At 53.7% G+C, this 17,361-nt stretch overlaps 1 protein-coding gene across 1 annotated transcript in view; it reads right to left on the bottom strand.

Moving 5' to 3' along the window:
* dlec1 (DLEC1 cilia and flagella associated protein) overlaps positions 1 to 17,361 on the bottom strand; it is a 102,306-nt gene that overhangs the window by 40,762 nt on the left and 44,183 nt on the right. Inside the window, exon 6 of the mRNA XM_055882279.1 lies at positions 2,809 to 3,002. Within this exon, the coding sequence (XP_055738254.1) occupies positions 2,809 to 3,002 (194 nt within the window). The remainder of the gene's footprint in view (positions 1 to 2,808; positions 3,003 to 17,361) is intronic.

Here is a 17,361-nt window from a genome sequence, read left to right as displayed (position 1 = left end):
AGGTCAGTGGTGACCTGAGACCCGTCAACACCAGCAGAGGAGAGGTCACATCAGTGGTGACCTGAGACTCGTCAACACCAGCAGAGGAGAGGTCACATCAGTGGTGACCTGAGACCCGTCAACACCAGCAGAGGAGAGGTCACATCAGTGGTGACCTGAGACCCGTCAACACCAGCAGAGGAGAGGTCACATCAGTGGTGACCTGAGACCCGTCAACACCAGCAGAGGAGAGGTCACATCAGTGGTGACCTGAGACCCGTCAACACCAGCAGAGGAGAGGTCAGTGGTGACCTGAGACTCGTCAACACCAGCAGAGGAGAGGTCAGTGGTGACCTGAGACCCGTCAACACCAGCAGAGGAGAGGTCACATCAGTGGTGACCTGAGACTCGTCAACACCAGCAGAGGAGAGGTCACATCAGTGGTGACCTGAGACCCGTCAACACCAGCAGAGGAGAGGTCACATCAGTGGTGACCTGAGACCCGTCAACACCAGCAGAGGAGAGGTCACATCAGTGGTGACCTGAGACCCGTCAACACCAGCAGAGGAGAGGTCACATCAGTGGTGACCTGAGACCCGTCAACACCAGCAGAGGAGAGGTCAGTGGTGACCTGAGACTCGTCAACACCAGCAGAGGAGAGGTCAGTGGTGACCTGAGACCCGTCAACACCAGCAGAGGAGAGGTCACATCAGTGGTGACCTGAGACCCGTCAACACCAGCAGAGGAGAGGTCAGTGGTGACCTGAGACTCGTCAACACCAGCAGAGGAGAGGTCAGTGGTGACCTGAGACTCGTCAACACCAGCAGAGGAGAGGTCAGTGGTGACCTGAGACCCGTCAACACCAGCAGAGGAGAGGTCACATCAGTGGTGACCTGAGACCCGTCAACACCAGCAGAGGAGAGGTCAGTGGTGACCTGAGACTCGTCAACACCAGCAGAGGAGAGGTCAGTGGTGACCTGAGACTCGTCAACACCAGCAGAGGAGAGGTCAGTGGTGACCTGAGACCCGTCAACACCAGCAGAGGAGAGGTCGCATCAGTGGTGACCTGAGACCCGTCAACACTAGCAGAGGAGAGGTCAGTGGTGACCTGAGACTCGTCAACACCAGCAGAGGACAGGTCACATCAGTAGTGACCTAAGACCCGTCAACACCAGCAGAGGAGAGGTCACATCAGTGGTGACCTGAGACCCGTCAACACCAGCAGAGGAGAGGTCACATCAGTGGTGACCTGAGACCCGTCAACACCAGCAGAGGAGAGGTCAGTGGTGACCTGAGACTCGTCAACACCAGCAGAGGAGAGGTCAGTGGTGACCTGAGACTCGTCAACACCAACAGAGGACAGGTCACATCAGTGGTGACCTGAGACCCGTCAACACCAGCAGAGGAGAGGTCAGTGGTGACCTGAGACCCGTCAACACCAGCAGAGGAGAGGTCAGTGGTGACCTGAGACCCGTCAACACCAGCAGAGGAGAGGTCAGTGGTGACCCGAGACTCGTCAACACCAGCAGAGGAGAGCTCAGTGGTGACCTGAGACCCGTCAACACCAGCAGAGGAGAGGTCAGTGGTGACCTGAGACCCGCCAACACCAGCAGAGGAGAGGTCACATCAGTGGTGACCTGAGACTCGTCAACACCAGCAGAGGAGAGGTCACATCAGTGGTGACCTGAGACCCGTCAACACCAGCAGAGGAGAGGTCACATCAGTGGTGACCTGAGACCCGTCAACACCAGCAGAGGAGAGGTCACATCAGTGGTGACCTGAGACCCGTCAACACCAGCAGAGGAGAGGTCACATCAGTGGTGACCTGAGACCCGTCAACACCAGCAGAGGAGAGGTCAGTGGTGACCTGAGACTCGTCAACACCAGCAGAGGAGAGGTCAGTGGTGACCTGAGACCCGTCAACACCAGCAGAGGAGAGGTCACATCAGTGGTGACCTGAGACTCGTCAACACCAGCAGAGGAGAGGTCACATCAGTGGTGACCTGAGACCCGTCAACACCAGCAGAGGAGAGGTCACATCAGTGGTGACCTGAGACCCGTCAACACCAGCAGAGGAGAGGTCACATCAGTGGTGACCTGAGACCCGTCAACACCAGCAGAGGAGAGGTCACATCAGTGGTGACCTGAGACCCGTCAACACCAGCAGAGGAGAGGTCAGTGGTGACCTGAGACTCGTCAACACCAGCAGAGGAGAGGTCAGTGGTGACCTGAGACCCGTCAACACCAGCAGAGGAGAGGTCACATCAGTGGTGACCTGAGACCCGTCAACACCAGCAGAGGAGAGGTCAGTGGTGACCTGAGACTCGTCAACACCAGCAGAGGAGAGGTCAGTGGTGACCTGAGACTCGTCAACACCAGCAGAGGAGAGGTCAGTGGTGACCTGAGACCCGTCAACACCAGCAGAGGAGAGGTCACATCAGTGGTGACCTGAGACCCGTCAACACCAGCAGAGGAGAGGTCAGTGGTGACCTGAGACTCGTCAACACCAGCAGAGGAGAGGTCAGTGGTGACCTGAGACTCGTCAACACCAGCAGAGGAGAGGTCAGTGGTGACCTGAGACCCGTCAACACCAGCAGAGGAGAGGTCGCATCAGTGGTGACCTGAGACCCGTCAACACCAGCAGAGGAGAGGTCAGTGGTGACCTGAGACTCGTCAACACCAGCAGAGGACAGGTCACATCAGTGGTGACCTAAGACCCGTCAACACCAGCAGAGGAGAGGTCACATCAGTCCATACCCAAATCTTAACCCACCCCTTCACAGTATTCAAAACAAGCCTTCATACAAGACCACCTCTTGTGTGTCCTACCTGGCTAGGTAGGCTTTGGGGGGTGCAGGTGTCTGAGCTACAGGCAAGGGTGAGGGACGTCTCTGACTCCTCCAGCAAGCTCTGGGCTGTCCTCTCTGGGGGAGGGATCACCGTGTAGCCATCGTCCTGGGGAAGGAGGCATATGTGTCTGTTGTAGGACACCGTCGGCTTGGCAAAACCTGGGGGGGGCATGGCTGGGAGGACAGACAGTTGACAGAGTTAAAAGAGACTTACACTGAAGGGTAAAGTGTTTTCAGAGTACTTTAAAATGGATGATCTGTTCTAAATTACGTGCATTCCAAAGGGTGTTTGGCGAGCATACTACTATACTGGGGGCTTTGAAGGACATACTACTGTACCTCTGGGGGCTTTGAGGGGCATACTACTGTACCTCTGGGGGCTTTGAGGGGCATACTACTATACTGGGGGCTTTGAGGGGCATACTACTATACTGGGGGCTTTGAGGGGCATACTACTATACTGGGGGCTTTGAGGGACATACTACTATACTGGGGGCTTTGAGGGGCATACTACTATACTGGGGGCTTTGAGGGGCATACTACTATACTGGGGGCTTTGAGGGGCATACTACTATACTGGGGGCTTTGAGGGACATACTACTGTACCTCTGGGGGCTTTGAGGGGAGGGACATACTACTATACCTCTGGGGGCTTTGAGGGACATACTACTATACCTCTGGGGGCTTTGAGGGGAGGGACATACTACTATACCTCTGGGGGCTTTGAGGGACATACTACTATACCTCGGGGGCTTTGAGGGACATACTACTATACCTCGGGGGCTTTGAGGGACATACTACTATACCTCGGGGGCTTTGAGGGACATACTACTATACCTCTGGGGGCTTTGAGGGGAGGGACATACTACTATACCTCTGGGGGCTTTGAGGGGAGGGGCATACTACTATACCTCTGGGGGCTTTGAGGGACATACTACTATACCTCTGGTTGGCTTTGAGGGACATACTACTATACCTCTGGGGGCTTTGAGGGGAGGGACATACTACTATACCTCTGGGGGTTTTGAGGGACATACTACTGTACCTCTGGGGGCTTTGAGGGGAGGGACATACTACTATACCTCTGGGGGTTTTGAGGGACATACTACTATACCTCTGGGGGCTTTGAGGGGAGGGACATACTACTATACCTCTGGGGGCTTTGAGGGACATACTACTGTACCTCTGGGGGCTTTGAGGGGAGGGGCATACTACTATACCTCTGGGGGCTTTGAGGGGCATACTACTATACCTCTGGGGGCTTTGAGGGACATACTACTATACCTCTGGGGGCTTTGAGGGGAGGGGCATACTACTATACCTCTGGGGGCTTTGAGGGACATACTACTATACCTCTGGGGGCTTTGAGGGGCATACTACTATACCTCTGGGGGCTTTGAGGGACATACTACTATACCTCTGGGGGCTTTGAGGGACATACTACTATACCTCTGGGGGCTTTGAGGGACATACTACTATACCTCTGGGGGCTTTGAGGGGCATACTACTATACCTCTGGGGGCTTTGAGGGGAGGGGCATTCTACTGTACCTCTGGGGGCTTTGAGGGACATACTACTATACCTCTGGGGGCTTTGAGGGGAGGGACATACTACTATACCTCTGGGGGCTTTGAGGGGAGGGGCATTCTACTGTACCTCTGGGGGCTTTGAGGGGAGGGGCATACTACTATACCTCTGGGGGCTTTGAGGGACATACTACTATACCTCTGGGGGCTTTGAGGGACATACTACTATACCTCTGGGGGCTTTGAGGGACATACTACTGTACCTCTGGGGGCTTTGAGGGGCATACTACTATACCTCTGGGGGCTTTGAGGGACATACTACTGTACCTCTGGGGGCTTTGAGGGGAGGGACATACTACTATACCTCTGGGGGCTTTGAGGGACATACTACTATACCTCTGGGGGCTTTGAGGGGAGGGACATACTACTATACCTCTGGGGGCTTTGAGGGACATACTACTATACCTCTGGGGGCTTTGAGGGGAGGGACATACTACTGTACCTCTGGGGGCTTTGAGGGGCACACTACTATACCTCTGGGGGCTTTGAGGGGCATACTACTATTCCTCTGGGGGCTTTGAGGGGCATACTACTATACCTCTGGGGGCTTTGAGGGGCATACTACTGTACCTCTGGGGGCTTTGAGGGGCATACTACTATACCTCTGGGGGCTTTGAGGGGCATACTACTGTACCTCTGGGGGCTTTGAGGGACATACTTCTATACCTCTGGGGGCTTTGAGGGACATACTACTGTACCTCTGGGGGCTTTGAGGGGCATACTACTGTACCTCTGGGGGCTTTGAGGGACATACTACTATACCTCTAGGGGCTTTGAGGGGAGGGACATACTACTATACCTCTGGGGGCTTTGAGGGGAGGGACATACTACTGTACCTCTGGGGGCTTTGAGGGGCATACTACTATACCTCTGGGGGCTTTGAGGGGCATACTACTATACCTCTGGGGGCTTTGAGGGACATACTACTATACCTCTGGGGGCTTTGAGGGACATACTACTATACCTCTGGGGGCTTTGAGGGGAGGGACATACTACTATACCTCTGGGGGCTTTGAGGGACATACTACTATACCTCTGGGGGCTTTGAGGGACATACTCCTATACCTCTGGGGGCTTTAAGGGGAGGGACATACTACTATACCTCTGGGGGCTTTGAGGGACATACTACTATACCTCTGGGGGCTTTGAGGGACATACTACTATACCTCTGGGGGCTTTGAGGGACATACTACTGTACCTCTGGGGGCTTTGAGGGACATACTACTATACCTCTGGGGGCTTTGAGGGACATACTACTATACCTCTGGGGGCTTTGAGGGGAGGGACATACTACTGTACCTCTGGGGGCTTTGAGGGGCATACTACTGTACCTCTGGGGGCTTTGAGGGGAGGGACATACTACTATACCTCTGGGGGCTTTGAGGGACATACTACTGTACCTCTGGGGGCTTTGAGGGACATACTACTATACCTCTGGGGGCTTTGAGGGGAGGGACATACTACTATACCTCTGGGGGCTTTGAGGGACATACTACTATACCTCTGGGGGCTTTGAGGGACATACTACTGTACCTCTGGGGGCTTTGAGGGGAGGGACATACTACTGTACCTCTGGGGGCTTTGAGGGGCATACTACTATACCTCTGGGGGCTTTGAGGGGAGGGACATACTACTGTACCTCTGGGGGCTTTGAGGGGAGGGACATACTACTGTACCTCTGGGGGCTTTGAGGGGAGGGACATACTACTGTACCTCTGGGGGCTTTGAGGGACATACTACTATACCTCTGGGGGCTTTGAGGGGAGGGACATACTACTGTACCTCTGGGGGCTTTGAGGGGAGGGACATACTACTGTACCTCTGGGGGCTTTGAGGGGAGGGACATACTACTATACCTCTGGGGGCTTTGAGGGGAGGGACATACTACTATACCTCTGGGGGCTTTGAGGGGAGGGACATACTACTGTACCTCTGGGGGCTTTGAGGGGAGGGACATACTACTATACCTCTGGGGGCTTTGAGGGACATACTACTGTACCTCTGGGGGCTTTGAGGGGCATACTACTGTACCTCTGGGGGCTTTGAGGGACATACTACTGTACCTCTGGGGGCTTTGAGGGACATACTACTGTACCTCTGGGGGCTTTGAGGGGAGGGACATACTACTGTACCTCTGGGGGCTTTGAGGGGAGGGACATACTACTGTACCTCTGGGGGCTTTGAGGGGAGGGACATACTACTATACCTCTGGGGGCTTTGAGGGACATACTACTGTACCTCTGGGGGCTTTGAGGGACATACTACTATACCTCTGGGGGCTTTGAGGGACATACTACTATACCTCTGGGGGCTTTGAGGGACATACTACTGTACCTCTGGGGGCTTTGAGGGACATACTACTATACCTCTGGGGGCTTTGAGGGACATAGTACTATACCTCTGGGGGCTTTGAGGGACATACTACTGTACCTCTGGGGGCTTTGAGGGACATACTTCTATACCTCTGGGGGCTTTGAGGGACATACTACTGTACCTCTGGGGGCTTTGAGGGGCATACTACTGTACCTCTGGGGGCTTTGAGGGACATACTACTATACCTCTAGGGGCTTTGAGGGGAGGGACATACTACTATACCTCTGGGGGCTTTGAGGGGAGGGACATACTACTGTACCTCTGGGGGCTTTGAGGGGCATACTACTATACCTCTGGGGGCTTTGAGGGGCATACTACTATACCTCTGGGGGCTTTGAGGGACATACTACTATACCTCTGGGGGCTTTGAGGGACATACTACTATACCTCTGGGGGCTTTGAGGGGAGGGACATACTACTATACCTCTGGGGGCTTTGAGGGACATACTACTATACCTCTGGGGGCTTTGAGGGACATACTCCTATACCTCTGGGGGCTTTAAGGGGAGGGACATACTACTATACCTCTGGGGGCTTTGAGGGACATACTACTATACCTCTGGGGGCTTTGAGGGACATACTACTGTACCTCTGGGGGCTTTGAGGGACATACTACTATACCTCTGGGGGCGTTGAGGGACATACTACTATACCTCTGGGGGCTTTGAGGGGAGGGACATACTACTGTACCTCTGGGGGCTTTGAGGGGCATACTACTGTACCTCTGGGGGCTTTGAGGGGAGGGACATACTACTATACCTCTGGGGGCTTTGAGGGACATACTACTGTACCTCTGGGGGCTTTGAGGGACATACTACTGTACCTCTGGGGGCTTTGAGGGGAGGGACATACTACTATACCTCTGGGGGCTTTGAGGGACATACTACTGTACCTCTGGGGGCTTTGAGGGGAGGGACATACTACTGTACCTCTGGGGGCTTTGAGGGGAGGGACATACTACTATACCTCTGGGGGCTTTGAGGGACATACTACTATACCTCTGGGGGCTTTGAGGGACATACTACTATACCTCTGGGGGCTTTGAGGGACATACTACTATACCTCTGGGGGCTTTGAGGGACATACTACTATACCTCTGGGGGCTTTGAGGGACATACTACTATACCTCCGAGGGCTTTGAGGGACATACTACTATACCTCTGGGGGCTTTGAGGGACATACTACTGTACCTCTGGGGGCTTTGAGGGACATACTACTATACCTCTGGGGGCTTTGAGGGACATACTACTATACCTCTGGGGGCTTTGAGGGGAGGGACATACTACTGTACCTCTGGGGGCTTTGAGGGGCATACCACTGTACCTCTGGGGGCTTTGAGGGGAGGGACATACTACTATACCTCTGGGGGCTTTGAGGGACATACTACTGTACCTCTGGGGGCTTTGAGGGACATACTACTGTACCTCTGGGGGCTTTGAGGGGAGGGACATACTACTATACCTCTGGGGGCTTTGAGGGACATACTACTATACCTCTGGGGGCTTTGAGGGACATACTACTATACCTCTGGGGGCTTTAAGGGACATACTACTATACCTCTGGGGGCTTTGAGGGACATACTACTATACCTCTAGGGGCTTTGAGGGACATACTACTGTACCTCTGGGGGCTTTGAGGGGAGGGACATACTACTATACCTCTGGGGGCTTTGAGGGGAGGGACATACTACTGTCCCTCTGGGGCTTTGAGGGGAGGGACATACTACTATACCTCTGGGGGCTTTGAGGGACATACTACTATACCTCTGGGGGCTTTGAGGGGCATATTACTATACCTCTGGGGGCTTTGAGGGGAGGGGCATACTACTATACCTCTGGGGGCTTTGAGGGGCATACTACTGTACCTCTGGGGGCTTTGAGGGACATACTACTATACCTCTGGGGGCTTTGAGGGACATACTACTATACCTCTGGGGGCTTTGAGGGGAGGGACATACTACTATACCTCTGGGGGCTTTGAGGGACATACTACTATACCTCTGGGGGCTTTGAGGGGAGGGACATACTACTGTACCTCTGGGGGCTTTGAGGGGAGGGACATACTACTATACCTCTGGGGGCTTTGAGGGACATACTACTATACCTCTGGGGGCTTTGAGGGACATACTACTATACCTCTGGGGGCTTTGAGGGACATACTACTATACCTCTGGGGGCTTTGAGGGACATACTACTGTACCTCTGGGGGCTTTGAGGGACATACTACTATACCTCTGAGGGCTTTGAGGGGAGGGGCATACTACTATACCTCTGGGGGCTTTGAGGGACATACTACTATACCTCTGGGGGCTTTGAGGGGCATACTACTATACCTCTGGGGGCTTTGAGGGGAGGGGCATACTACTATACCTCTGGGGGCTTTGAGGGGCATACTACTATACCTCTGGGGGCTTTGAGGGACATACTACTGTACCTCTGGGGGCTTTGAGGGGAGGGGCATACTACTATAACTCTGGGGGCTTTGAGGGGCATACTACTATACCTCTGGGGGCTTTGAGGGACATACTACTGTACCTCTGGGGGCTTTGAGGGACATACTACTATACCTCTGGGGGCTTTGAGGGGAGGGACATACTACTGTAACTCTGGGGGCTTTGAGGGACATACTACCGTACCTCTGGGGGCTTTGAGGGGAGGGGCATACTACTATACCTCTGGGGGCTTTGAGGGGAGGGACATACTACTGTACCTCTGGGGGCTTTGAGGGACATACTACTATACCTCTGGGGGCTTTGAGGGACATACTACTATACCTCTGGGGGCTTTGAGGGGTATACTACTATACCTCTGGGGGCTTTGAGGGGAGGGGCATACTACTATACCTCTGGGGGCTTTGAGGGACATACTACTATACCTCTGGGCGCTTTGAGGGGCATACTACTATACCTCTGGGGGCTTTGAGGGACATACTACTATACCTCTGGGGGCTTTGAGGGGCATACTACTATACCTCTGGGGGCTTTGAGGGACATACTACTATACCTCTGGGGGCTTTGAGGGGAGGGACATACTACTATACCTCTGGGGGCTTTGAGGGGAGGGACATACTACTGTACCTCTGGGGGCTTTGAGGGGAGGGGCATACTACTGTACCTCTGGGGGCTTTGAGGGGCATACTACTATACCTCTGGGGGCTTTGAGGGACATACTACTATACCTCTGGGGGCTTTGAGGGACACACTACTATAAATCTCTGGGGGCTTTGAGGGACATACTACTGTACCTCTGGGGGCTTTGAGGGGAGGGACATACTACTATACCTCTGGGGGCTTTGAGGGACATACTACTGTACCTCTGGGGGCTTTGAGGGGCATACTACTATACCTCTGGGGGCTTTGAGGGACATACTACTATACCTCTGGGGGCTTTGAGGGGAGGGACATACTACTGTACCTCTGGGGGCTTTGAGGGGCATACTACTGTACCTCTGGGGGCTTTGAGGGACATACTACTATACCTCTGGGGGCTTTGAGGGACATACTACTATACCTCTGGGGGCTTTGAGGGACATACTACTATACCTCTGGGGGCTTTGAGGGGAGGGACATACTACTGTACCTCTGGGGGCTTTGAGGGGAGGGACATACTACTATACCTCTGGGGGCTTTGAGGGACATACTACTATACCTCTGGGGGCTTTGAGGGGAGGGACATACTACTATACCTCTGGGGGCTTTGAGGGGAGGGACATACTACTATACCTCTGGGGGCTTTGAGGGACATACTACTATACCTCTGGGGGCTTTGAGGGGAGGGACATACTACTGTTCCTCTGGGGGCTTTGAGGGGAGGGACATACTACTATACCTCTGGGGGCTTTGAGGGACATACTACTATACCTCTGGGGGCTTTGAGGGGAGGGACATACTACTATACCTCTGGGGGCTTTGAGGGACATACTACTGTACCTCTGGGGGCTTTGAGGGGAGGGACATACTACTATACCTCTGGGGGCTTTGAGGGACATACTACTATACCTCTGGGGGCTTTGAGGGGAGGGACATACTACTATACCTCTGGGGGCTTTGAGGGACATACTACTGTACCTCTGGGGGCTTTGAGGGGAGGGGCATACTACTATACCTCTGGGGGCTTTGAGGGGCATACTACTATACCTCTGGGGGCTTTGAGGGACATACTACTGTACCTCTGGGGGCTTTGAGGGGAGGGACATACTACTATACCTCTGGGGGCTTTGAGGGGAGGGACATACTACTATACCTCTGGGGGCTTTGAGGGACATACTACTATACCTCTGGGGGCTTTGAGGGGAGGGACATACTACTATACCTCTGGGGGCTTTGAGGGGAGGGACATACTACTATACCTCTGGGGGCTTTGAGGGGAGGGACATACTACTGTACCTCTGGGGGCTTTGAGGGGAGGGACATACTACTATACCTCTGGGGGCTTTGAGGGACATACTACTATACCTCTGGGGGCTTTGAGGGGAGGGACATACTACTATACCTCTGGGGGCTTTGAGGGGAGGGACATACTACTATACCTCTGGGGGCTTTGAGGGGCATACTACTATACCTCTGGGGGCTTTGAGGGGAGGGACATACTACTGTACCTCTGGGGGCTTTGAGGGGAGGGACATACTACTATACCTCTGGGGGCTTTGAGGGACATACTACTATACCTCTGGGGGCTTTGAGGGGAGGGACATACTACTGTACCTCTGGGGGCTTTGAGGGGAGGGACATACTACTATACCTCTGGGGGCTTTGAGGGACATACTACTATACCTCTGGGGGCTTTGAGGGACATACTACTATACCTCTGGGGGCTTTGAGGGACATACTACTATACCTCTGGGGGCTTTGAGGGGAGGGACATACTACTGTACCTCTGGGGGCTTTGAGGGACATACTACTATACCTCTGGGGGCTTTGAGGGACATACTACTATACCTCTGGGGGCTTTGAGGGGAGGGACATACTACTATACCTCTGGGGGCTTTGAGGGACATACTACTGTACCTCTGGGGGCTTTGAGGGGAGGGACATACTACTATACCTCTGGGGGCTTTGAGGGACATACTACTATACCTCTGGGGGCTTTGAGGGGAGGGACATACTACTATACCTCTGGGGGCTTTGAGGGACATACTACTGTACCTCTGGGGGCTTTGAGGGGAGGGGCATACTACTATACCTCTGGGGGCTTTGAGGGGCATACTACTATACCTCTGGGGGCTTTGAGGGACATACTACTGTACCTCTGGGGGCTTTGAGGGGAGGGGCATACTACTATACCTCTGGGGGCTTTGAGGGGCATACTACTATACCTCTGGGGGCTTTGAGGGACATACTACTGTACCTCTGGGGGCTTTGAGGGACATACTACTATACCTCTGGGGGCTTTGAGGGACATACTACTATACCTCTGGGGGCTTTGAGGGGAGGGACATACTACTGTACCTCTGGGGGCTTTGAGGGACATACTACTGTACCTCTGGGGGCTTTGAGGGACATACTACTATACCTCTGGGGGCTTTGAGGGACATACTACTATACCTCTGGGGGCTTTGAGGGACATACTACTGTACCTCTGGGGGCTTTGAGGGGAGGGGCATACTACTATACCTCTGGGGGCTTTGAGGGGCATACTACTATACCTCTGGGGGCTTTGAGGGACATACTACTGTACCTCTGGGGGCTTTGAGGGGAGGGACATACTACTATACCTCTGGGGGCTTTGAGGGACATACTACTATACCTCTGGGGGCTTTGAGGGGAGGGACATACTACTATACCTCTGGGGGCTTTGAGGGACATACTACTATACCTCTGGGGGCTTTGAGGGGAGGGACATACTACTGTACCTCTGGGGGCTTTGAGGGGCACACTACTATACCTCTGGGGGCTTTGAGGGACATACTACTATACCTCTGGGGGCTTTGAGGGGCATACTACTATACCTCTGGGGGCTTTGAGGGGCATACTACTGTACCTCTGGGGGCTTTGAGGGGCATACTACTATACCTCTGGGGGCTTTGAGGGGCATACTACTGTACCTCTGGGGGCTTTGAGGGACATACTTCTATACCTCTGGGGGCTTTGAGGGACATACTACTGTACCTCTGGGGGCTTTGAGGGGCATACTACTGTACCTCTGGGGGCTTTGAGGGACATACTACTATACCTCTAGGGGCTTTGAGGGGAGGGACATACTACTATACCTCTGGGGGCTTTGAGGGGAGGGACATACTACTGTACCTCTGGGGGCTTTGAGGGGCATACTACTATACCTCTGGGGGCTTTGAGGGGCATACTACTATACCTCTGGGGGCTTTGAGGGACATACTACTATACCTCTGGGGGCTTTGAGGGACATACTACTATACCTCTGGGGGCTTTGAGGGGAGGGACATACTACTATACCTCTGGGGGCTTTGAGGGACATACTACTATACCTCTGGGGGCTTTGAGGGACATACTCCTATACCTCTGGGGGCTTTAAGGGGAGGGACATACTACTATACCTCTGGGGGCTTTGAGGGACATACTACTATACCTCTGGGGGCTTTGAGGGACATACTACTGTACCTCTGGGGGCTTTGAGGGACATACTACTATACCTCTGGGGGCTTTGAGGGGAGGGGCATACTACTATACCTCTGGGGGCTTTGAGGGACATACTACTATACCTCTGGGGGCTTTGAGGGGCATACTACTATACCTCTGGGGGCTTTGAGGGGAGGGGCATACTACTATACCTCTGGGGGCTTTGAGGGGCATACTACTATACCTCTGGGGGCTTTGAGGGACATACTACTGTACCTCTGGGGGCTTTGAGGGGAGGGGCATACTACTATAACTCTGGGGGCTTTGAGGGGCATACTACTATACCTCTGGGGGCTTTGAGGGACATACTACTGTACCTCTGGGGGCTTTGAGGGACATACTACTATACCTCTGGGGGCTTTGAGGGGAGGGACATACTACTGTACCTCTGGGGGCTTTGAGGGACATACTACTATACCTCTGGGGGCTTTGAGGGGAGGGACATACTACTATACCTCTGGGGGCTTTGAGGGGAGGGACATACTACTATACCTCTGGGGGCTTTGAGGGACATACTACTATACCTCTGGGGGCTTTGAGGGACATACTACTATACCTCTGGGGGCTTTGAGGGGCATACTACTATACCTCTGGGGGCTTTGAGGGGAGGGGCATACTACTATACCTCTGGGGGCTTTGAGGGACATACTACTATACCTCTGGGCGCTTTGAGGGGCATACTACTATACCTCTGGGGGCTTTGAGGGACATACTACTATACCTCTGGGGGCTTTGAGGGGCATACTACTATACCTCTGGGGGCTTTGAGGGACATACTACTATACCTCTGGGGGCTTTGAGGGGAGGGACATACTACTATACCTCTGGGGGCTTTGAGGGGAGGGACATACTACTGTACCTCTGGGGGCTTTGAGGGGAGGGGCATACTACTGTACCTCTGGGGGCTTTGAGGGGCATACTACTATACCTCTGGGGGCTTTGAGGGACATACTACTATACCTCTGGGGGCTTTGAGGGACACACTACTATAAATCTCTGGGGGCTTTGAGGGACATACTACTGTACCTCTGGGGGCTTTGAGGGGAGGGACATACTACTATACCTCTGGGGGCTTTGAGGGACATACTACTGTACCTCTGGGGGCTTTGAGGGGCATACTACTATACCTCTGGGGGCTTTGAGGGACATACTACTATACCTCTGGGGGCTTTGAGGGGAGGGACATACTACTGTACCTCTGGGGGCTTTGAGGGGCATACTACTGTACCTCTGGGGGCTTTGAGGGACATACTACTATACCTCTGGGGGCTTTGAGGGACATACTACTATACCTCTGGGGGCTTTGAGGGACATACTACTATACCTCTGGGGGCTTTGAGGGGAGGGACATACTACTGTACCTCTGGGGGCTTTGAGGGGAGGGACATACTACTATACCTCTGGGGGCTTTGAGGGACATACTACTATACCTCTGGGGGCTTTGAGGGGAGGGACATACTACTATACCTCTGGGGGCTTTGAGGGGAGGGACATACTACTATACCTCTGGGGGCTTTGAGGGACATACTACTATACCTCTGGGGGCTTTGAGGGGAGGGACATACTACTGTACCTCTGGGGGCTTTGAGGGGAGGGACATACTACTATACCTCTGGGGGCTTTGAGGGACATACTACTATACCTCTGGGGGCTTTGAGGGGAGGGACATACTACTATACCTCTGGGGGCTTTGAGGGACATACTACTATACCTCTGGGGGCTTTGAGGGACATACTACTATACCTCTGGGGGCTTTGAGGGGAGGGACATACTACTATACCTCTGGGGGCTTTGAGGGACATACTACTATACCTCTGGGGGCTTTGAGGGGAGGGACATACTACTATACCTCTGGGGGCTTTGAGGGACATACTACTATACCTCTGGGGGCTTTGAGGGACATACTACTATACCTCTGGGGGCTTTGAGGGGAGGGACATACTACTATACCTCTGGGGGCTTTGAGGGGAGGGACATACTACTGTACCTCTGGGGGCTTTGAGGGGAGGGACATACTACTATACCTCTGGGGGCTTTGAGGGACATACTACTATACCTCTGGGGGCTTTGAGGGGAGGGACATACTACTATACCTCTGGGGGCTTTGAGGGACATACTACTGTACCTCTGGGGGCTTTGAGGGGAGGGACATACTACTATACCTCTGGGGGCTTTGAGGGACATACTACTATACCTCTGGGGGCTTTGAGGGGAGGGACATACTACTATACCTCTGGGGGCTTTGAGGGACATACTACTGTACCTCTGGGGGCTTTGAGGGGAGGGGCATACTACTATACCTCTGGGGGCTTTGAGGGGCATACTACTATACCTCTGGGGGCTTTGAGGGACATACTACTGTACCTCTGGGGGCTTTGAGGGGAGGGGCATACTACTATACCTCTGGGGGCTTTGAGGGGCATACTACTATACCTCTGGGGGCTTTGAGGGACATACTACTATACCTCTGGGGGCTTTGAGGGGAGGGACATACTACTATACCTCTGGGGGCTTTGAGGGGAGGGACATACTACTATACCTCTGGGGGCTTTGAGGGACATACTACTATACCTCTGGGGGCTTTGAGGGGAGGGACATACTACTGTACCTCTGGGGGCTTTGAGGGGAGGGACATACTACTATACCTCTGGGGGCTTTGAGGGACATACTACTATACCTCTGGGGGCTTTGAGGGGAGGGACATACTACTGTACCTCTGGGGGCTTTGAGGGGAGGGACATACTACTATACCTCTGGGGGCTTTGAGGGACATACTACTATACCTCTGGGGGCTTTGAGGGGAGGGACATACTACTATACCTCTGGGGGCTTTGAGGGACATACTACTGTACCTCTGGGGGCTTTGAGGGGAGGGACATACTACTATACCTCTGGGGGCTTTGAGGGACATACTACTATACCTCTGGGGGCTTTGAGGGGAGGGACATACTACTATACCTCTGGGGGCTTTGAGGGACATACTACTGTACCTCTGGGGGCTTTGAGGGGAGGGGCATACTACTATACCTCTGGGGGCTTTGAGGGGCATACTACTATACCTCTGGGGGCTTTGAGGGACATACTACTGTACCTCTGGGGGCTTTGAGGGGAGGGGCATACTACTATACCTCTGGGGGCTTTGAGGGGCATACTACTATACCTCTGGGGGCTTTGAGGGACATACTACTGTACCTCTGGGGGCTTTGAGGGACATACTACTATACCTCTGGGGGCTTTGAGGGACATACTACTATACCTCTGGGGGCTTTGAGGGACATACTACTATACCTCTGGGGGCTTTGAGGGACATACTACTGTACCTCTGGGGGCTTTGAGGGGAGGGACATACTACTGTACCTCTGGGGGCTTTGAGGGACATACTACTATACCTCTGGGGGCTTTGAGGGGAGGGACATACTACTGTACCTCTGGGGGCTTTGAGGGGAGGGGCATTCTACTATACCTCTGGGGGCTTTGAGGGACATACTACTATACCTCTGGGGGCTTTGAGGGACATACTACTATACCTCTGGGGGCTTTGAGGGGCATACTACTATACCTCTGGGGGCTTTGAGGGGAGGGGCATACTACTATACCTCTGGGGGCTTTGAGGGACATACTACTATACCTCTGGGGGCTTTGAGGGACATACTACTATACCTCTGGGGGCTTTGAGGGACATACTACTATACCTCTGGGGGCTTTGAGGGACATACTACTGTACCTCTGGGGGCTTTGAGGGGAGGGGCATACTACTATACCTCTGGGGGCTTTGAGGGGCATACTACTATACCTCTGGGGGCTTTGAGGGACATACTACTGTACCTCTGGGGGCTTTGAGGGGAGGGACATACTACTATACCTCTGGGGGCTTTGAGGGACATACTACTATACCTCTGGGGGCTTTGAGGGGAGGGACATACTACTATACCTCTGGGGGCTTTGAGGGACATACTACTATACCTCTGGGGGCTTTGAGGGG

This window comes from Salvelinus fontinalis, chromosome 25, assembly GCF_029448725.1.
Source record: "Salvelinus fontinalis isolate EN_2023a chromosome 25, ASM2944872v1, whole genome shotgun sequence".
Classification (NCBI taxonomy): Eukaryota; Metazoa; Chordata; class Actinopteri; order Salmoniformes; family Salmonidae; genus Salvelinus; species Salvelinus fontinalis.
The sequence above is the reverse complement of the archived record's forward strand: the minus strand, read 5'-3'. Positions and strand labels throughout refer to the sequence as shown.